The sequence below is a fragment of the Halyomorpha halys genome, unplaced genomic scaffold (genome assembly GCF_000696795.3).
Source record: "Halyomorpha halys isolate HHAL.00 unplaced genomic scaffold, Hhal_1.1 Scaffold539.1, whole genome shotgun sequence".
Taxonomy (NCBI): domain Eukaryota; kingdom Metazoa; phylum Arthropoda; class Insecta; order Hemiptera; family Pentatomidae; genus Halyomorpha; species Halyomorpha halys.
The window spans coordinates 371,496-395,411 of NW_027113761.1; the positions used below are offsets into that span (position 1 = coordinate 371,496).

Consider the following 23,916-nt stretch of genomic DNA (forward strand, 5'->3'; position numbering starts at 1 on the left):
AGACGCAAGTGGAAATTTAGGTAAGCCAAAAATAGTAAGTATGAACTCCATTTCGCGGAAGGAAACCAGTTTTTGATAAACGGTTTTAAAATTACAAAATTTTTAATTGACACTTTATAAGTAAGCCATTATTAATTGCAAATAAAAACTATTTGTTTCTACTTACATAAACGCATATTTTCTAAACGAACTGCGTTCTGAGCAACGCAAGCTCCCGTTATAACCGCATGACTGAATCATTAAGAACCGAAAACAGGTAAAAGCGAGTTTAAAAAAAACTACAAACAAAAAGAGACGTATAAGACAGGTCCATTACAGATAACATGATAATAGTGATAAGCCCATAATGCTGTTATCAACACTGATATCTACGACTCTCTTTGTATTTACGAGAATAAACAACAATTAGTCCGTAATATATTACAATTTATGATACATTAAAAGTTATTGTTTATATGATAACAGATGTATAAAAGGAAATAATGCTAAATGATCTCACTATAACAAAAAATTAAAATCTCCTCCGCTACAACCCATGAAGGGTCAGGGATTTAGTACTTACTAAGGAAGTTGTTACTAGCCGATGGTTGTGCAAGGAGGTGATTTAGTCAGAATCACACTCTACTTCTAGATTTTTACTCAATTAAGGGTACCCAAATTATGAGGATAGGTGGACTCCAAGATGGCTCCAGAACCCACAGGGTTGACTCACGGCTAAAACAATTTTCTGCCCAGCTGGATTAGAACAAAGGTCCATGGAGTTAGTAGAATCGTGCCTTACCACGGTGCTACCACGCTCCCTAAATTATCTCACTACCGATGAGAATTTACCATAGTCTATTTTAAACTTCCTTAAAAAGGAATGAGAACAATAGTGAGAGTGAGGTCACGCGTTCATCCCATTGTAATTGAAATTTTCCTTAAATAAATTAAATATTCTCACAAGGTAAGCTACTAAATGGACATATACAATAAGGAAATTATTTAAATGGGGAGAAATTAAATATCGAGTACTATAAGGATGAGGAGTGAAGCAACTGAATTGCATTAAAAAAAAAAAATTATCGTTCTCATTTGATTCGTTTTAATTATTATCCTTTTTTATTTTTAGAAAATTTTAAAATATGTACATTTTTCAATAGTTCTAAAACATAATTTAAAATCATCGCTTAATTTATATCGGTCATATCCTGTGGACTTATACATATTTTATAATTTTATACATTTATATATATAAGGCTAAAATAACCTCGTGGTATACCACCATACCACCGAGTCGCAGCACCTGTTTGAGCCGTGCTTCATGGCTTTCATGTCGCTAGTCTATTAGAAGTTTAGTTCATCGAAGTGGACAAGCCTTTCTTCAAATTCTTTCACTACCAGTCTTAGATATGGAATTCGATTTATAAAATTTTAAATAAACAGTTTAATTTTTTAGAAAAGAAAATTGGGAACATAATGCTTTAAGTTAAAATTGTCATACCGTGCAATAGTGTCTCATAAATTTAGGTTTAAATGAGATAAAAAAAAAACTACTAGTAAAATTTCCTCAACTAGAAAATTTCGAGATTCAGATTTATTTAGATTTACAAATGTAATGTCGATATAAAATCTTTTGACAAATAACTAGTTTTATAACATTCCCATTAGCGTTTTTAGATTTTAATTCCATATTTAGATTTAATTGCTCCTTTGTTACAAATAAAATCATCCATAAAGACCTTAATGTTCCATATGTAACTGATCTAGACCGAACCAGATATAACCTTTCCATTATAAACTCCCTAACCACCTAAACCCTTTAGTTTCTAACCCTGCTTCTTCTTCTATTCCTGACAATCCTCTGTAGCACCTGAAAAAAAGATTCCTACAAAAGATTACCTTCTAGTGTAGAAACATTATTACAGTACTAACAATGGATAGTTTCTCTACATTCCAGTATCACTCCTGAACTTACATCCAATTTACTGAATGTATTTTTTATGTAAATACATTTGTAAATAGCTATAAATAATAATAAAAATTGACGTTTCAGTTAATATTATTATAAATATCTAATCGTCGACAATGAACAATGAATTTGAAGTAAGAAATGGTATATAGGCAATTAAGAAATAATACCTCCATGTTGCGTGAGTTGTTGCCTAATCCCTAATCAAGAAGCGCAGAATGATATCAGAAAATCGTCGAGATCAAATTATTTTTCCATACGAAAGTTATCTCTCTTAATGGTGCCCATCAAATAGTAATTATTTCCGTTATTTGTTTAAAATTAATAAGGAAGTATACAAATTGTTACCTACTTGGATCTTAGAGGACCGCAACAGCACCAAGACTACTAGATCGTAGGTTGGATGGGGAGCTTGACCCGAAAACGGCATAATTGTTCAGCCTGCATCCAGTTTCCAGCCCATTGAGAATCTAAAACAAAAGACACAACGATATTAAGACAAATAATGATAACATAAGTTTCTAGTATTTAAAAGAGAAGTGGATCATATGAATATAGATAGACTCCAAAATTACAGTGAAAGAGGAAGAACCACGGTTGAGGTGTATGGGAGATGGGTAGATAGGCCGTAGTACAAAAGCCGGGGTGAAAAAAAGGCAGTTATTTCACCCCAATCTTTGATTACTTTAGTGAAAACTATTTATAATTACTAGTCTATGTATGATTACATCAAGTAAATTGATAAGTCTGCCAAGTATATGTAGGGGGAATACAATGGTGGCTGTTTCAAAATATTAAAAATAATTATTCTTTCGGAGCTTCATATCTTTAAAATTATGAACAGCACTAGACAATCTAATAGAACGTCATTTAAAGAAGAGTAAATTTGCTAAAATATGAGCCCTACTAGAGCTATTTACGTCCAATAGTTCTCGAGATATATATTTTTAAAAAAGCAACATTTCATAAAATATGCACTGAAAAATCAGTAGTTAGTGAATTTATTTTGAGGAATCTATATCTCGAAAACCATTCGACGTAGAAAAGCCTATTAACACTCAAATAAAAACTAATTTGATGCAATATTAAGTCGTATATGACCTTTGTCTTCATAGGAGTACTAGTTTTCATGAAATTCGACAGAATGAATTCACAAACAGTTGATTTATAGCTGTTAAGACAAAAATTTTGATTTATGAAAAACAATATCTCAGGAATTATTAGATGTACAGATGTCTGTCCTCAAAATAAAGGTAATTTAACTTAATATAAAGTAGTTTATGACACCTGTCTACCAAGGGGGAGTAGTTTTTATGATATTCGTATATGAATCTGAATTTCGCACATGCAATTTTGTCCATACAATTTATTTTAGCGAATATCATAAAAACTACTACTCCTACGAAGAAACGTGTCATAAACTACTTTATAGTAAGTTAAATAACCTTTATTTTGAGAGCTGGCAGACATCTGTACGTAAATACGTCCTGATATATTACTTTTCATAAATAAAAGGTTTTGTCCGAACAGTTAGAAATCAACATCAATTTTGACTTGCAATTATACACAGTTTTCATTAAAGTAATAAAAAATTGAGGTGAAATAACTGTGTTTTTTCTCCTCTTGGGCTCTTGTACTATTAGACTTCTAGGGATGGAAAGATGGAAAAAAGCTACAAACGATAGGTCTGCATGAAGAATAGACGAGAAGAACAAGGTCCTTCATGGGACATGGATAAAGTTATAACTCAAAAAACAATAGATGTATAAGTCAATAAATTAAATTAATGTATTAATCATATCACAGAATAGAGAGTAATTGAACAACTGACTTGTTATAGAAACAGGAAATAGGCTTGATTACAACCATGAAAAGTTACTCAATTGAATGGAACACTTTTATTGAAATTAGTCATAAGCAAATGATTGTTTCTAGTTGCTTTGAAAAACAATGTGGGTACTGATAGGCCCTGTGGCAGTGCACTATTACATACAGGAGAGCAAGTTATTTATCTTTCAAACCTATTGAATTGATTCCAAAATAAAGTCAAAGTTCTAATTGAAAATGGCATTAAGACTAAATATATTTCCGACTCTAAAAACTACAATATTACATAACTTTATCAATAAAAACAAATAAAACTTGCAAAGGTGTCAAACAATGGCACAACCCCAGAAAAGATTACATTTTTTTTAGCACTGGCTTAATATAACAAGAAATATGGTCAAAGATCATTCCTTTAAGATAAGTAACAGCTTTAAAAAAGGAGGGTCTATATTCAGAGAGAGCTGTATTAGAGGATTCACTTATTTCTATACAGTTCAATTCTAATACCTTGTTTTCACTTTAGTTTTTTTCTTTTAAATTACTACAAAAACATATATATGACAAGCTGGTGATGAACTGCCAGTAATTAATTTTTTTTTGTAGTGTATGATGAAAGTACATGTTTATAAGATCTGTCTGGTGGTGCAACAGTTGGTAATGTAAATTTAAAGATGGGGTCAGAATGAGAACTAGTGTCGTGGTTCTTAATTAACGTCATAAACAAGAGTTACTACAATTTTGAGAGCAAGAGAACTTATCCCAGCCTAGTTTCAGTGGACAATTAAACATTGTGTTAACAGGTAGTATCATTGTGTGGATTAAATGTTCATGAAGTTTGACAAAATGAAGAGATAGAGGAAGAAGAATGAGATACAAAGGTTTTTAGAAACTTATCTGGGTAATTTGTTGAATATAATAGTTTGGACTTGGACTTGGACCATAATAAAGAAGTTACTGTGGGAAGGAGAAAATTAATTTAACTCTTTAATTGTAGATAAAATAAATTTAATTTCTTATTTATTCATGGAAATCCTATTCACCTATTTATTTGTAGAAAAATATTTCTAGGATAATTAGATTATAAATAATGTTGACTAGAATTGCATTACTTCATTTGTAAACCATTTGGTCAATTATAATATTAAATGTATCTAGCAACCATGTGATAGGAAAAATAGGAAGGACGTTTCCTTGACAGCAAAGGAGGCACTAGCCAAGATAAGAATTTTAATATATTTAAGAACCATAAATAGGGATAACTTCAACACAATACAAAAGGTTTATAATAAATCTTCAATTATTTTGTTAGTTCATGTGAAGTAACTATATACCTTATGTAGGTTGTATATAGTACCTACTATCATAAGAAATAATAGCTGTTATTATGTAACTAAATTTTGGGTTCAAGTTACACCATATGGGTCCAACTAACTGCCACTTTGTTGGATTATATAGTGTACAATCATTGGATCTTAAAAGAATAATAAAATATTTATAGGCCTCATCATCTGACCTTTATTATTTAATGTTTTTCTTTTCTTTTTTTTATCCTCATATCCTGCTTTCAGGTTAGAATTTAAAATTGTCTTACACACAAAAAAAAGGCTAATTCAAACAAAAATTGAAAAAAACTTATTAAGACCAGGAATATAAGTACTCCAAATAAAACAATAAATAAGCACATTTAAAATCAAAATAATAAAACCACAGCATATGTATACAACCAAATACCAATAATAGCAAATAAATTCTAGCCGAAATTTTGGCACCAATAAAATAAGTTTTACTTATTTGTGATATCCACTAATCGCACCCCAAATCATCTTCTTCTCACAAATATTTTAGTTTTCAATTTCACTCAATTATTACTAGCTGCCTTGATAGATTTAAGGATGATAATTACAAGATATTATTGAGATACAATAATGTAATTGCTAACAGTTATAGTAAAATAAAGAATACAAAGTATCTCAATAAACTTTGACCTTTGACCTTTGATCCTTATTAAATCTAGTAATAATACTAGTAGTAACTTCATTGGAGCTGTATGTTTTAAATGTTTATATCTGTAACATTTGTGACACCCAATAATACTGGGACACATTAGGTAAGTAAGCAAAATTATGTTATAAAACTTATTTATTTATTTAACTTTTTCTAGTACATAATTAGAAGTGCAATTAATTAATCATATCAAATTGTAAAAGAAGTTATTTGAAATAAAACATTCTTAAATTATAGATACTGAAGAGAGGGATGCAGTATCCCCAAAACATCCAATATCTCGGTTGCTTACACTCTACTCAAACTTAGTCAGCACAGTTCTATTGCATGAATAACAGCTTCTGTTTAAAAAATGTAGGGTGACCTAAAGTGCACGAGGTTCAAAATACAATAGTCCTTCTACATAGTGAGTTGAATGTACCTAGACAATAAAACATGACCAACACTCCTGGAATGAAACAAACTCAAAATAATTTAAATAATGTTCTTTAAAGTAAAATTACATTTATATCTTAAATGATACTAAACAGTAATTTACGATTATTCAATTTGATCATTGAAGTTTATTTTGATAGGTAATTGATCAGAGAAGTAATTATTAAACTAATAATTAGATTCATGATCAAAGTCATGAAAATAAGACTCAGCTAAAAGAAATATTAATAAAAATCCCAACAATGTGAGCGGCAAATATCTAATTAAACGCTATCATAATTGCGATATAGTGCAAACATCTAACATGACTTTCCAGATTGAAAAGAATCAAAATAATCAACAAAATAAGAAGAGACTGATTTTAAAATTTAAATGTTCAAAAAATATACTCATCCATGTAGGAGAGGTTTTAATAACTTTGATTCTAAATACACACTTTAACATTAATTTATATTCATCTATTACAACAATATGAGTACTTTATACCACTTGTATAATATTGATAAATATGTTAAACTATATTAAAACATAAAAAATGTATTAATTTTACTAAATAACCAAAAACAATTCATACCGGACATGATTAATCCTCAAATCAGACAAACAAAAGGTTTTGAATAAGCCATAACCATCAAAAAGAACACCACTTAACATTTTCTTAACAATGTACATGGGAAAACAAAAATTTTCACTCCGCGGTTTTTTTTTTAATTCTTTGCCCAACCAAGAGTCTGCGCCACTGTCGATGTTTTTAATGCAATCTTTCACAAAATATAATTAATTATCTTACATCAATATACTACGGTACTATAGACCCCTTTTCCGATTTTCAGTGGCGTTGGATTTTGAAGAATAAAGAATCTAATGAAAGAGTATTTCATAGAGAAGAAACGATTTTTAAATTCTTACTGGAATTTTTATAAAAGTCATTCAAAAATGTGAGAGGTTTCAAAATGTTCACATACATAGTAATATCCAAAGAATGTTTAGAACAATTTAAGCATGAAATAGTGCGTTAAATCTGACTGTTTCTGAATATGTATCATTTTTTTGAGCGAATAGAATAGAATTCCAATTTTAATTGGCGTTTGACAGGTTTGCCAAACAATGACAAAATATTACATGCGCAAGCGTGTGGTTGGGTTATTTGGCTTGGCTGGTACAAGTTAGCCTAAATTTGTTGCCGACTCGTTGAGTGTCGGTTTTTTGCCACAAATCACAGGGCACTTGAGCTGCATCCACACGTTTGTGTTCAGTTAGTACTGTTTTAGAACTGCCAATTGATAAATGTTTGTACTCTCTGTTTTAATTAATTAAATAATTTGTCTAACCTTCGGATCATTAATTAACTATAGTTTAAGATGGAATATTTTAAAATTCTATCAATTTGGTGTACTACACCGTTTCAAATCTTGTTTGTTAACTTCAGCAGTTTATTTGGTACTTACGTATTAACGCAGCAAAAATTCTGCTAATGCCCCAATCTACACCTAAAGTTTTTGCAAAACATTATAGTATAAAAAACTTTATATAAAATCAAAACACTTTAAAATTCAAAACATTTTATTTATGGAAAGTAGTAAATCAGAGTTCGATGGAAAATGGGCCGATATGGAATTTAGATTCAAAACAGTCTCTATTTTCTTTCACCTGATGCTGCCGTCATATGAACTCATCACAATTATTTTTACGTTTAGTAAACAAACATTCATCAATTTTCACAATTCAATTTGGTCCACCTATCTTCTTCTTTAATTTATTTTTCCTATCCAAGATACATAATTCACGCATGTAATTATTCCAGTCAATAACAGTTTTATCCGATAAATCAAGCTGCTTTTCACAAAATTTAACCGATAGCTCCTCGCACCAGCAGTATATGAATCTTAAAGATAAACAAAATGGAATTCTGCTCAACTCAAACCAGGTGTCTTTTCCAAGTCCCATTAGTTGATCACACTGGCTTCAATTGCCAAAACTTACGTTTACCGAAATATAGTTTCATGTCATGGGAATTGCTACAAGGACGTTTTTTAGGTAAAATATTTAGCTCCTGGAGAAATAAAATTGCATCTCGTTCTGTTTTTGGCAAAGCCCAAATACGCATTTTCGTAGCACCAAAAAATGGGGCCAAAAATCAGTAAACAACGAAACCAAAGATAACTTCGTGCGAGAACCAACAAGAAGATTGCTTTGCAAAGTTGCTCTAAGCTAACAAGAGGCTGTTTATTGGCGCATTAGCAGAATATTTGCTGCGGTGGCGTTAATACGTAGGTACTGTTTATTTTTTATTTAACATAGCACAAATATAAATTTATAAAGACATATGTCCAGGTAAGTAATTAAATTAAAAAGCTTCTGATAACAATTCTATAATGAAATATGAATTATAGGTTATGTTGTTATTCCTATGAATTTTAATAATCTACAACCTTTACGTTTCTTTTCATTTAACTTATCTCAATTTTTTTTTCCTTTTTATGATGAATATCGAATGCTATAGCCGAAAGTCAAAAGAACATACAAGCATGTGGATACTGGCATTTGTTGCTTCTTTTGTTTACCAAGCATTTGTACAAGTATTGGATTTGCAGACCCTAGGGTTTCCACTAAAAATTCGTAGCCCACCTAAAACATCCGTTCATCTACCGCCTAGCTATAAGGTTTCAGCGGTTGTAATTCAGGATTAATATAATTTTACGGATAGGTTAATCAACTGTAAAACTCAAGTGATATTTTCCAGTGGGGTTTCGTAATTACTTATTACGTAATATGTTACCTGAAGATAGTCGTTATAAAGAATGCTGCTTTAGCAATTGTGTGTGTTGGATACAGTTTCTTGATAATATTATATTGTTCATACGAATAAGTATGATATTGCTGATATTTCGAATGTATTAAAGAGAAGGAAATGGGAGATTTCTCCAGGTTATTGTAAACTTTAATGAACTAAAATAATGTCACGATAGGGATACTTAATGCACATTTAGTGAGAAACAGATATAGATGTAAAAAACAAACACGCCCATATCTAATTCGTAAATTTTTTTTTCTCGCCATACATGAGATATTACTAATCACTAATTATGTGTATCTTCTTGAAAAAGTTCTGCAATGTCTATATAAATCTGTATTCTACTTAATAAAGGACTACATGGGAATATGCGGTAATTTGGTTTTTATTATTTTTTTTTTTTTGGGGGGGGGTGCTTAACAATGGTTTTTTCTTTCTATACAACGGACACGATCATAAATTTAAAACAAGAAAAAACGAGCTTTTGAGGTAGTAGAAATAACGGTCATTATGTCATAATAAGAGGATGAAATAAAAAAAATTATGATTTTAGGACATATATACATATTTTTAAGTGAGGAAATGTTTCGGAAGTAAAGTTGTATCTCATCGTGACGAGCATGACCATTTTTTCTGTAATAATAATTACTTTATTTATTCATAATTATTATTACAATCTGCCGTAAACTGGGGCAATGAGTAATATTGCTGATTGAACACATTTAATCCAAAAATAAAGCATAATAAAAAATAAAAGTCAATAAAAATAATCTCTATACGATATAAACAGAAAAATAAATATAATATAACAATGTAAAATAAATTATATACAATATTTACAATCTCGACCTGAGGATCCCTGAACCCACTCTACCCCCCCCCCACGTATGAGGGGTAGAGCAGGGCTCTTCGAGATCCCAGCGCAGCCCTCTCACCACGTCACTGGTAGCCAGTGGAGGCTGAGTAATTGTAATTGTTTAAGGTCAGTTATTTTAAATTATTAGACCCAGATTAATACCATTGTCCATAAGTTTTCCTATCGCAGTGACTACTTTAATGTCATTTGTTCAAGTACCTGCCTAGTTATTTGTTTCTTTTAAATTCCTTTCAGGCTCTCTATAAAAATTGTTTTTGGGACAGTAACTCTTTTAGACATTAAATTTATCAACTTATCAGTCTCAATGTATTTTACATATTTAAGATACAAATATAAAACTTATTCTTGTTTGGTTTTCCTTAAATTGTGAGTGTTATTGGTTTTAAAGCGACGCTGCTGTCAGGTTCATCTCTTCCTCAACTATGTTACCAGTTCTCAATTTTATTTTTCTGCGCTATGAATGTTACCAGTCTGAATAAAAGTAAGTATTTTTTTAACAGAAACAATGTCAATTTTTAATTATTTAAATTAGCTGATTATTGTTTTTAGACAGCAAAAAAAATGAATTAAATCAATTGTTAATTTATGTAAAACCTCCCCCCTCTTCCCAATGCGACGAGGGGCCCCATCAATAGTTTCGCTACTCCATTTAGCAAAAAGTGAGTTCCCTGTAGTCTTCATAGGGAAAACAAGAACTAACGTTTATATTACACCTTTCGATATAATTAATTTTATTTACCTATTTTCCTAATCATTAGTTTCTATTGCTTACTAAGAAATTTAAAAGCTTATATCCAGCCTGTTAGCTAATAACCAACAGGTCACACAATAGACACTCATGGGCGTACCCAGCGGGATGGGGAGGCAGGAGGTAACTGCCTTCCCTAGAAGTGAAAAAAAAAATTATTAATTTAATAAAAGTTAATTTTTTTTTCAAGCAAATATTAATTGTAATAATTAATAAAGTACTGCAACAATCTATATCTATATCTATAACAATCAACTCTACCAAGCCATCAAATTCCTCCCGCATCCAATCCTTACAATCCAAAATCCTACGTAAAATCCTTGATGCTCCTTATTACGTTAGAAATAAACTCATCCACAAAGACCTTAACATCCCATTCGTTGCAGATTTGGCCCAAAACAGATATGCGTCTTTTCATTCCAAACTCCTTACCCATCAGTTCTTAATCTCTCATCCCTAACAATCCCTGATAATCCTCCAAGGCATCAGAAAAGAAGATGGCCATGGGACCTTCTAATTTAAATTAATCCTTGAAGTACCACCAATGGGTGGTTCCTTCCCAAGATTTTCAAGTGTAAATGAAACATTCTACATATTTACTTATTGTATTTATTATTTTGTACAGATGTAAATTACATTAAATAAATAAAAAATAAATAGAAAAGAGTATTATAAAAATTTAAAAAAGAAGGAAAAAATACACCTAAGTTTATAGCGTGTGGTTAGTGGCAATATATTGGAATTGACAGAGCTGTACGAATGAGGCGAGGGAGTTATAGACTGTTAAGCAAGGAAACTGAGATAGCACATCATAATTTGTATGAATAACGATTACATAAGGAAAACCACCAACAACATATTTAAACTGTTGTATTTATGTTTGTTTTTTTTTTTCTGGGAAGGGGGAATTTTTAAATATCTCAAACTTTTTTTTTTCAATTCTAGTCTTGAGATGCCTCCCGGCGGCCAAGTGGTTTACTCGGTTGTCTGAGTATTATTTACGCCTATGTGTTATTATCAAATAAAATTTCACCATCAAAATTTGAAAAACAAAAAATTCAAGTTCATGTAAACTAGCCTGAAGCTCTACATAAGTGTTATACAGTTTCCAAGAGTGCAAACTCTCATATGGTTAACGAGTTCTATGATTTTCTGGGAGTGTTAAAGAATAGAAGATCGGGAAAATATGTGCTAAAATAAACTGTCTTGTTTTTTCAGCATTAACTGATGTATACTTATATTTTATCCCTACTTACGCGCTTTTTCTAAAATTACACTGAGTTGATAATACTCAAGGATTCAAAGAACAATATAGCGTATCTTTTTACCACATTAGCTTTTTAAGTAACTTTCTTCTTTAATTTTCAAATCCACATAGAGAAACGATAAAATAAAATAATTCTAAAACTAATATTTTTTTTCGGTTCCCAGGTTTGCCTTGCATTGGCAAGAACCCTCGGACACGTTTCTAGTATTTTTCGAACTTGTATCGCCAGGAAAAATTTCATTGAAGTCAGTGTTCCAACGTCCATAGCTTTCACTTGTAAGTAATTCCTTTTTAAAGTCTTTCCTTTAAGGGAGAGATGGGGGACAGGTAAGTGCTGGAGAACACATCGCTCCCTGGAGATACCTATCTACCTCCAAGCTGATAGACATCGATAAATTTGTCTCGACTACCAAACTTCATAGCCTAGTCAACAAAGGGTTTTCCGGAATAAAAGTTATAGGAATGATTTTCTCAATGCTTCTAAATATTTTTTTGGGATGCTAAATCCGAATTTCAGGTTAAGCAGCAACTGGCTTCACAACGAAAACAGAAAAACAACAACAATATTTTGTAAAACAAACCAGACTTTTGTAAAACAGTTTCAAGAATATGATATTGAGTTTCATACTCTTTTTTTTAAGACCTTAACATCCCATTCTTTGCAGATTTGGCCCAAAACAGATATGCGTCTTTTCATTCCAAACTTCTTACCCATCCTAACCCATTAATTCTTAATCTTTCATCCTTAACAATCCCTGATAATCCTCCGAGGCGTCTGAAAAGAAGATGGCCACGGGACCTTCTAATTTAAATTAACGCTTGAAGTTCCAATGGGTGGTTCCTTCCCAAGAGTTTCAAGTATATATGAAACATACAACATATTTACTTATTGTATTTATTATTTGTACAGTTGTAAATTACATTAGATAAATTTTAAAAAATTTTCTTTTTATCTTAATTTATTAAAACCGATAACAACATTTCGGGGTTGTCACCCTATGATCAGGTATCTACAACAACTTCTCATATTCATCCTATGCATGCAACACTTAATAAATATATCACAATTTCTTTCGTAAAATTTAAAAACAATTACCTGATTAAATATATCTTTTAAAATTACATTTTTTGTTCTCCTTATTAGTCTTATAATGCTAAAAATAACATATTATTGTCAATAATATAAATATTAATAATTAAAAATACCAACATAATTATAAATAAGGAGATCTGAAATACCTTCCTAAAACCTCGTTAAGTATAAACATGATTTCATTTCAAAAATCAAAAAACTTTAGACATAGTAAATCATAAAAGAAATAGTAAAATAACAAAAGCAATATATATCACAAAAAATATAGGTAACGCTATTAATTTTAAGACATACCAAAAATTTATGTACACATTACATAGATATGGTAAATCATTTAGTAATTTAATGTTGTATAATAGTATGTTTTAAATAATTTTAAAAAAATTGTCAATAAATTCGTCGTCTTTTGTGACTTAATAATCTATTTTTTATCAATGGTAAAGATAACCTGGTTTCAGGAAGGTATCAGATCTCCTTATTAATAATTATGCTGGTAATTTTAATTATTAATATTTATAGTATTGACAATAATATGTTATTGTTAGCATTATAAGACTAACAAGGAGAACACAAAATGTAATTTTAAAAGATATATTTAATCAGGTAATAGTTTTTTAAGTTAAAAAAAAGAAATTGCGATATATTTATTAAGTGTAGTATGCATAGGATGAATCTGAGAATTTGTTGCAGACACCTGATGATGGGATGATAACCCCGAAACGTTTTATTGGTTTAATTAATTAAAATAAAAAATTTAAACCAGGACGAGTACTTTTCATTCATAAGATTTAATTATTAATGATATTGACAAAATAGTATTTTTTTTTAAATTTTATCATCATCGTGAAGCCAGATATCTGGGGAAGTGGCATAAAATTCAGATTTAGCACTCCAAAAAAACATGTAGTATGGTGGAGAAAAAATGTCTATGATTTATTCCTAAAAACACCTTTCGTGAAACTTCGATGTCTGGAATAATACGAGTACAACAGCTTGACCTAGGAGTGTCGCAGGTTAGCCGAAAATGAAATATATGCATCTTTGAGGACCTTTTGTCAACTTTAATTTTGTATAGAATGTTTATCTTTGAAAAATGCTTGGGTTTTTAGTTACATGCGAAAAATTAAAAAAGTTCTAAAATTTGGGCTTTTTCTGTTCACTTTTCATTGTGAAACCGGGAGCAAGAGTTTGTGGCAAACCTGAAATTCAGATATTTATTTTATATTAATTCAGATATTCGAAGATATAAGATATTTATTCTTATCTATATATGAGATATAACAAATATCTATCAATAAGATATAAAAGATATTTATTCGAAACCCTTTGTCGACTGGACTATGAATTTGGGTAGCAGTAGAGACAAATTTACCTGTCTATTATATTGGCCGTAGATAGGTATCACGATACATCCTCTATTACTTGCCAGACCACTTCCTCTTTAAAAAAAAATGCTAACAGGGAAAAGCCGATTTCAATAAAACTTTAATATGTTAATATGCTAAGGTGAATAAACTTCCAATTAGAATATATTATTATTGTAATTTTGTACAAAGTTTCGGAATTTACCCTATACTTATGTACTATTTATCCTCATATTTGTCAATTTTATAATTTATATTAAAAAAATATATATAATCACATTATTTTAATTTGATAGACATTTTTTTAAACATTATATGTATATACGACTGTCTACATCCGAGGCTAGTTGAATTACTTTGAATCGTTGTTCTCCAGACGGGTGATTAGCCCAGTGCTGGAGGCCCCGTATCCTCAGGACAACTGGCCCTCCTGAATATTTATATCCCCTCAGGAGGAAAGATGTCCGGGCTATACCCCCCCAGCACTTGGTACCTGCCTTTTATACGTGGATAGCCGACACCAAGACCAAACTACAACAAGCTCTGGTAGAATGGGAAGAAGAGTTGCTCAGGAAAGAGATGAAAATTAACACCAAGAGTAAAGTACTGGTTATGGCGAGGGAAGAACAGGAGGATGTCCAACTGATCTGCAATGGCGAGACACTTGAGGTAGTGAAGGAATATACCTACTTAGGGACCGTAATTAGTAGCTCGAGTAAGATAGACGCCGAAATATCAAACAGAATATGTAAGGCAAATCAAGTGTATTACCAGATTACTAATAGCATCATCGGCCACCGCGAAGTTGACAAGAAGACCAAAATGCATATATATAAGTCTGTTTACCTGCCTACACTCATCTACGGCGGAGAAAGCTGGACAGGCACTCTAGTCGCATAACGGTAGCGGAAATGAGGTTCCTTTCCAGATCTGTTGGGAGAACTAGAAGGGATCGCATTAGAGAGCAACTAGAAGCTATAGAACTTCAAACCTCTCAAGAAAGACGGCAACTCCAGTGGTTTTGACACGTCTGCCGCATGAACGAGGACATGAATCCTATAAAGGTATTTGAGGCTCGACCCACAGGAAGAAGACCACGCGGACGCCCCAGAATTACATACCAAGAATATGTCCAAAGAATTGGAAATAAAAGAGGCAAATCCCTCGATGAGATGAAGCGGCTAAGCAAGGACCTAAAAGAAAGGTTACGCTTAATTGAGGCTCCTCTCCGCTACCTAATGGCAAACGAGGAAGATAAAGAAGAAAAAGATATACATATAAACGACAATATTTCATAATATAAATTTATATAATTGACAAATATCCTCATATTTGTCAATTATATAAATTTCTTCATAAAGAGGATACATAGTACACGAGTATGGGGTAAATCCCAAAACGTTGTACAAAATATAGAATAATAATATTTTTTTATTTCTTATAATTTTATGATACTAGGTAAAAAATACTAGAAGAGTTCTTGCCAGTTGCGCCCTTGAAGACAAAGAAAAATTATTTAAATATTGTTCATATAGCTTTTTCTCTCCTTTACTATTAAAGTATTTAAGGGTTGTTAATTAATTTTTTGGTGACATATATTGCCGAATGCATAAAATTATTAAAAAATCACAAAAACCAAAACGTGCTTCCAGGAAAGTAAGCGAAAAAAGTCAAATTTGTTTTTAGCCTACTTTCCTCATATTTGTCAATTATATTAATTCCTATTATGAAATATTATATTCATACAATTTTTAAAGAAAAATTACAAGCACACATTATTTAAATTTGATTGAATTTTTTTTTTTAATTATATGTACATAAACGACAATATTTTATAGTAGAAATTGATATAATTGACAAATATGAGGATACATAGTACATGAGTATGGGGTAAATCTCGAAACGTACAAAATTCAAATTCGTTTTTAGCCTTATGTCTCCTCATATTTGTAAAATAAATCAATTTCTATTAGGAAATATTGTCGTTTATATTCCAGTAAAGTAAGAGAAAAAAGTCCAATTCGTTTTTAGTCATAAAAAATATATGAACATGAATTTTCATAGATATCCAAAAATATTTTCCTGACGCACTTAGTTGATGCGAGTTAATTCAAATTGCTTCAATAATGTACCCATCTGACAATTTTAAAAAAAAATACCAGACATAATAATTTTTGTTTTTCTATGTAAATTCGTATTTCAGGGTTATTAAGGACTTTAGAAACATATCTAACTTCTTCTTTTATTTTATTTTTAAATACATTTAATAAAAAAAAATATTTTTTATTGTATAAATGAAAACAAATCGATCTTTACATGGTGACTCCACTGTGTTAAAATATGAGTACAATTTAGGCAGCCTGACGTAGCAAATATTTTTTTTAACTTAAAAAATCTAAAATACGAATTTTCATAGTAAATGAAAAATAACATTTTTTTAAACTTAATATTATCCTATTCTGGGCCATTTTTCAGAAATCAAATTTTTGCTATGTACAATGCGATTCTGACGACTCTAAATGAACATCATTAATAGATGAAGACACTCACTATAACTACACGAAATAACAGGAGCAAGACAGATGTAAAATAGAACCGGAGATTTGAAATAAAATGTTTGAGAAGTTTATAGTTTATTACTGTTAATAGTGAACCTTTGTAATCGACAAAGAAAAAAAAAATTATACACCCTCTCAAATTTTGAGATTTTATTTTTCAAAAAACGTAAAATCCATAAATCAAAAGAAAACATCTTGTTTTGTTATCGCTTTCTCAAAATATTATTAAAAAAAAATTAAATAGCAAACTTATAGTGCAATGATTAATTATTTTCAATAATGAAGCTTTGTAAGAAAAAAATTACACCCCTTCAAATTTTGATGTTTTACATTTCAAGATACATAGAGTCCAAAAACACACCACATATTTTGTTATTTGTAATATACTGGCATAATAAAATAATAATCCATTGTGTAAAAATATGCTGCGTTATCTTTATTTGAAACCACTTTTTATCCTTTATAGAGGTATAAAATCTAGAATGTATGTACGCTAAAATATACAGGAATTTAGCTTTACGGTTAAGATATAGTGTTGAAGTTAGACTTAAATAAAACTCTGAGAAGTTATGAAGTCATTCAAGAAGAAGGAGTCATTTATATTTAAGAGTTTTAAATGATGTTAAAAACTAATGTGGTTTGCTTATTACTTTAAAACAATAACACTACATCTTGCGATTTTTGTAATTTTAGATCCATTTAAATGTAATACCACCGACAATAAATGTTTCTTTTTTTTACTAAAATAAAACTTATTGCCCATGTCACAGCCCTCGAAGAATGGTGTCGTAATTGGAGGATTAAGATAAATTCCAATAAATCCCATCAAATAACCTTTACTCTTCGTCGTAAACCTACTGACTGTCCTACAGTTTCATTTAATCATGTTACTCTTACCCCTGTCGAACAGATCCGCTACCTTGGACTACATTTGGACAAACGTTTAACCTGGAATCCTCACACAAGACTGAAAAGACAGGAAACTGCACGTCGATTGCGACTATTACAGCACTTACTAGACAAATGGTCAAAACTTCCAACACATTACAAAAGACTGATCTACATGACTGTAATAAGGCCAATCTGGACATATGGAGTTGAGCTTTGGGGCTCCACTAAACCTTCGAATTCCTCTCGTATCCAATCCTTACAGTCCAAAATCCTCAATGCTCCTTACTTTGTCACAAATAAAATCATACATAAAGAACTTAATATTCCCTATGTAACCGATCTAGCCCAAACCTAACCACTCAAATCCCCCTAGTTTCTAACCTTGCATCCTCTTCCATTCCTGACAATCCTCCGAGGCGCCTGAAAAGAAGATGGCTACGAGACCACCTAATGTAAAATGTCATTAGAGTGCTACCAACTGGTAGTTGCTCTACACGCCTGTAACACTCCATTTTAACTAAGATCAAATTTACTCAATGTATTATATAATATACAATTGTAAATTTCAATAAAGATATTAAATAAAAAAAATTATTCATTTATAATAATTTGAAATCCATATAGCAAAGTTTCTAATCCTACATCACAACCCTTGAAGAATGGTGTTAAAACTGGAGGATTAAAATATATCCTAATAAATCATCTTTACCCTTTATCGTAAACATACGACTTATTGCTCTCCGTCAAACTGATCCGCCACCTGGGACATCTGGACGAACTACTAACTTGGAAAACTTAGACATGACTAAAAATACAGGAAAACCTTGTCGATTCCAACTATTGCAACACATACTAGACAAACGATCAAAACTTTCAAAAGACTTATTTGCATGACCATAAGGCCTGCTTGGACTTACGGAGTTGAACTTTGGGGTTCCACTAAAATCATCGAATTTCTTTCGTATTCAATGCTTTCGTATTCGCATTTAAAACAATAAATAAGAACCTTAATATTCCACATGCTTATAGGGCCGGAACAAGAATTCAATCCTTCCATAATAAACTCCTTAACAAACCAAATAAATTTGTTTCTAATCTTGCATCCTCTTCAATACCGGATTTCTTAGGTGTTTGAAATGAAGATGGCCTAGAGATCTTTTACTCTAGAATTTTTATAGGATTTCTCCCCATGGCTAGGTTCTTCACAAGACTGTTCCATCCCATTGTAATATGACTCATATCACATTTACTTGCTGAATTCTTATTTAAAAGAGTTGTAAATTTCTATGAATAAATAAAAAAAAAATCTATACAGAACAAAGCCAGAAAACAATAATAAATGAAAGGCTAAAATTTTATAAAATACTGTTCTTCCTATACCACATTGGCAAGAACCTTCCAACAAGTGTCTAATATGTTTCGACCTAGTACTAGCACAAGTTTTAATGAAATCGGTGTTCTCCCGTCTGTAGTGTCCCCTTGTAAGGAGAAAAAAAACTATTATAATTCTACTAGGTGGTTACCTAAAAATAATAATAAATAGTTATTATTAAATTATTTATAATTTTACTCTTAAGTGATTTCTGGTTATATAAATAGATAGATAGATATCTACGAGGAGAATAGGGGCTGCCGCACCTGCTCAGCCCTCAAGAACATTTGGGTAGTTTACGCCTACGTCTATCAGTAAGTAATATCTTAGGGTTTTGGCTCGTTGAATTGTTATTCATGCCTATAATTATTTGAGCTAGATCTTACTTAGGTCGAACGAAATTAATTTGGGCAGTAATCCAAATTGTACCGGGCAATGTAAAATAATAAATTAGAACTACAAACCTTGGGAATACCTTAAGTTTAATATTTATTTAGGCATTAAAATGCAAAGTTTCGAGCTAGGTAAATATTCGCAAGTATGAAATAGAAAAAAATTATTAAATATGGGAACTGTTGAATGGCAACATGGTAACCCCGCAAACAATTTGAGTTATGGCTAACGAGGAGGGGCAATGGGAGCACTTGCCCGGGCGGCAGAATTTAGTGGGCGGTTAATCTCGAGCGAGATTTTATTATTAGATTAAAAGTAAGAAATAATTTCTTTTTTTTTTTAATTTAATCAATAATATGAGTTAATGAGGTGTAGATAGTTGATCGTAGATTAATAAATGGAGAAGATGGTCGTTGGGGGGGGGGGGGGTTGATCAGCAAAAAAACACAAATAAACAATTATTTATTGGTGCCGACGTTTCGACCTGAATTTTAGGTCTTCATCAGGTCTATAAAAACAAAAAGAGGCAACAACCATCATTCAGAGAAACAAAAAATTGAAAAGAAATAATAAACTAACAAATTTGAAAGTATACATAACAATGAATTGAATAATAAAAAATAGTTGATCGATAACAATGGAATTAGACAGTAGCTGATTGATAACCATGAAAGATGAAATTTATGAATCAACATATTGAACAATATGAAAGAAAAATGAATTATATGATAAAATGGGTAAGTTATATATGAATAACAGTGTCAATATATACATACATACACATATATAAATATTATAAAATAAGTTAATTTTGTGGGATGATGATATGTATTTTAGAATATACCTATCACCTGCAATATTGTTATTTACATAAATAACGATGTTATACTAGATCTACGAAAGTTTTTTCCCAGTTTATACTCCTTTGATTTAAAAATGTTCTGTATCTGTATGTCGGGGAAGGTTCTTAGCTATAGCTATATATGAGAGAATATGATTGGTAATTAAATTAGCTAAATAAAAAAAAAAATCATACTCAAATTGGACAATATTTGCAAAGATACTGTGAATTTTCGTGTTCGTAAAATTAATTTTAACTAAATTGATATCAAACTTTTAATTCTATTCATTCAATCTTTATATATTACATACTTGAGTCTATCAATAGCGATGCATTGCCAGGTCAAATAGTATTCTCAAAGAAAAAAAATAATAAAACGACAAAATGAAACCTCTCCACCTCTGACAGAATTTCTAGCTTCGACATTGTGACATAGGAATCTCCAATCCAATTGACAGGTTTTTTAAAGAACACCGTATTCAGAAATCGTAAATAACCAACTCCATTTATCAATTCAAGAAGCCAAATAGATGTTTTTTCCAGTAATATACAGCAAAAATAAAACCCGTTTATCCGGAACAGCCATATCCGAAACTCAGATTAACTGGAATTTTCTTTTTCTTGTTTGCTTCATTATTGTTCATTATATTTACTAGAAACAGAAAGTTTTTTTTTCTCTAAAAAGAGGTATAAAATTACATAACATAATGTAAACATAAATTACTAATTTCAATCACGTGATTTAGTAATTATTTACAAAACTAAGTGGTGACATAATATGTACGTCAATTTAACCATATTATTTTTTTTTAAAACATACATTTAATACAATTCTCAAAAATAAAATGAGTGTATTTGGAAAAGCAGACCCTAATAAAATATTTTATAACTTCTATCTTTGTAGGAGTAGTAGTGTTTATGATATTTGACAAAATAAACTCACAAAATGTTAATTTCTAGTTGTTCGTATAAAATGTTGGATTTTTGGAAAGATATCTCTGCCGACACTCAAAATAAAGGAAATTTAACTTACTATAAAGTAGTTTATTACACTTATCTTAGTAGGGGTAGTAGTTTTTATGATATTTACATATGAATATAAATTTGGCAAATGCAAATTTGTCGGAACAACTATAAATCAATTTATTTTTGCAAAGTTCATGAAAACTACAACTCCTGCGAAAATAAACATCATAAACTATTTTATAGCTCATTAAACTAGCTTTAATTTGAGTGCTAATAGAAATCTGTACCTCAAATGGTTTTTGAGATATAGATTTTTCAAAATAAATTCACTAACTACTGATCTTTCAGTACGTTCCATACATTTTTATGAAATGTTTCTTTTTAAAAGACTATATCTCGAGAACTATTCGACGTTAATAGCTCTATTAGGGTTAATATTTCAGCAAATTTACTCTACTTTAAATAATGTTCGTTTAGATTTTCTATTGTTGTTGGTACTTTTTAAGATATAGAGCTCCGAATTAAAAATAAATGTTTTTTTAAGGTTTTGAAACAGACGCCATTTTTTATTCTCCCTACCTATACTTGGCAGACTCATCAATTTTGGCTAATAATTATACACAGTTTTCATTAAAGTAATCAAAAATTGGTGTGAGATAGCTTACTTTTTTCTCCTCTTGGGCTCTTGTACAATTACTATTGACTCACGCAGTGTAGATATAAAAGTTTTTTTAAATTTTTTTTGTTATTTAACTGTTATTTAAAGTATGATTTGTGGTGGTTTTGCGTGCCACATGAGCTAAAAATTGACAGTATGTCTGCTAAATAGAAGTAATTAGTTATCAATATCGAACGAAAAATCGAAGCAATTTATAAATTTAAAAGGGATACATTTTGAACAATCTCGTAGAAAAATTGAGTGTTCACATACCTACTCAGGTAAATATTTAAATTTGTTCACATCAATTTAATAAAATTCTTCAACATCAAGAGTTCTTATTTACTTATCATTTCGCGTTATCCGGGAAAGCCCTATTATTTCGAATAAACGGGGTTCTACTAATTGTCCATCCTTAAACCTGTATATTTATATACAGGCAAGTAGTTCGCTTGACTGGCATTTTTAATAATCACCTGTAGCTATGAAATATTTTTTCTTAGAGTTTTACAACAATTATCCGTAAATACAATTAAAAAGGTCCACCATCCCAGTTTGCATTGCATATTTATTCATTTAAAAAAATAATTCAAATCCTCACATTAAAATAAAAGTTTACAATAATCCTAGTGAACCCTCTTATGAAATAATAGGTGACATCTTACGATTGAAAAAAACAACAAGAAACCATAATACTACATTTCTTAGAACTAGTAAAACTGAATAAACCTTAGTTGAAAAAAATAATTGTAATATACATTAATTATTTGTGCAATCATATTTATATTACAAATTAGTTTATTATAATTCAACTGTAGATTTCCCTGAAAGAAAAAATAACTATTTTTTTAAAACTAAATTTAAGCTAATTACAACATTAATGTTGATGAAGAATTGTTAAAAAAAAAAAAAAGTATACAAAAATTATAACTATCAATATAATTTTTGATTAATTATCAATTTCAAATATAATTTTTTTTTTTAATATTTAATTTAACCAACATCAAAGATCGTGATGTTCTCAAACTGAAACCAGCAAAAACCCGGACCTTGCCTGTATGTCATACGGGATGCTGGTTATACGTCTATATGTTGTATATATTTTCTATTCTTTTCTATTGACTACTTATATAAGAAATATATATCATTTTTTCATAAATTATTTTGTTTAATAGCAAAAAGTAATATGATGCAAAGAAATTCATTCTTAAAAAAAAACAGTACTAAACATTTTTTTTTTTCAGTTTCATGACAGTCTTTACCTATACTAAGAGAAGAAGCAGGAAAAATAATGTTTTAACCTAGAAAAAAAAAAACACCAAAGCTGTTAAAATTTTTTAAAAAACACCTGTATTGCAGAAAGAGTTTGTACCATGCTCCCTGGATGCTTTTTTTTTCTCGCACTAAATATTATACGTGCATAAGAGCTTGATATATAAATAAAAATAAATTACATTTTCGTTCGTCTAAAGTTGCAGGTCGACAGTAACAAGACTCAAATGAGCACAACCCACCCTGACTGCAGCAGAGCGTCAACTGGGCGCTTCGGACCTCTCCCCTCCACGCATACCTCCTCTCTCCCCTCCTTCCCCTCGAAAATCTTTACCGGGGCCCTTTTGAATTATGATATTCGATATTTTTATCAATTATTGTTTATTTAAATCTAAAACTTAAGTTGGCATAAGATCTGAAAAAAATAAATGTATATATGAGATTTACTTTAGGTGGAATTTGCCAGCACCAGATTAATTGAAACTCAAAAAATATAATTTGTACACAGGTTTAACACATATTAACCCAATTTTGAATATAATTTGGACTTCAATAAACCTTATGTTATAATTACAAACATGAAATAATAGAATCGATTTATATTG

General features: G+C 30.4%; 1 protein-coding gene across 3 annotated transcripts in view; it reads right to left on the reverse strand.

The window, feature by feature from the left end:
• Mctp (multiple C2 domain and transmembrane region protein) overlaps positions 1 to 23,489 on the reverse strand; it is a 371,452-nt gene extending 347,963 nt beyond the window's left edge. The window contains exons 1-2 of one of the 3 annotated variants that reach the window (XM_067051105.1): positions 23,388 to 23,489; positions 2,300 to 2,421 (exon numbers count right to left, since the gene is read on the reverse strand). In XM_067051105.1, the coding sequence (XP_066907206.1) occupies positions 2,300 to 2,381 (82 nt within the window). In that variant the 5' untranslated portion in view covers positions 2,382 to 2,421; positions 23,388 to 23,489. Of the gene's footprint in view, positions 1 to 166; positions 229 to 2,299; positions 2,422 to 23,387 lie in introns of those variants that run through there. The other 2 variants (XM_014425858.2, XM_014425857.2) reach the window with 2 other exon arrangements.
• Between the last annotated feature and the right edge of the window lie 427 nt (positions 23,490 to 23,916).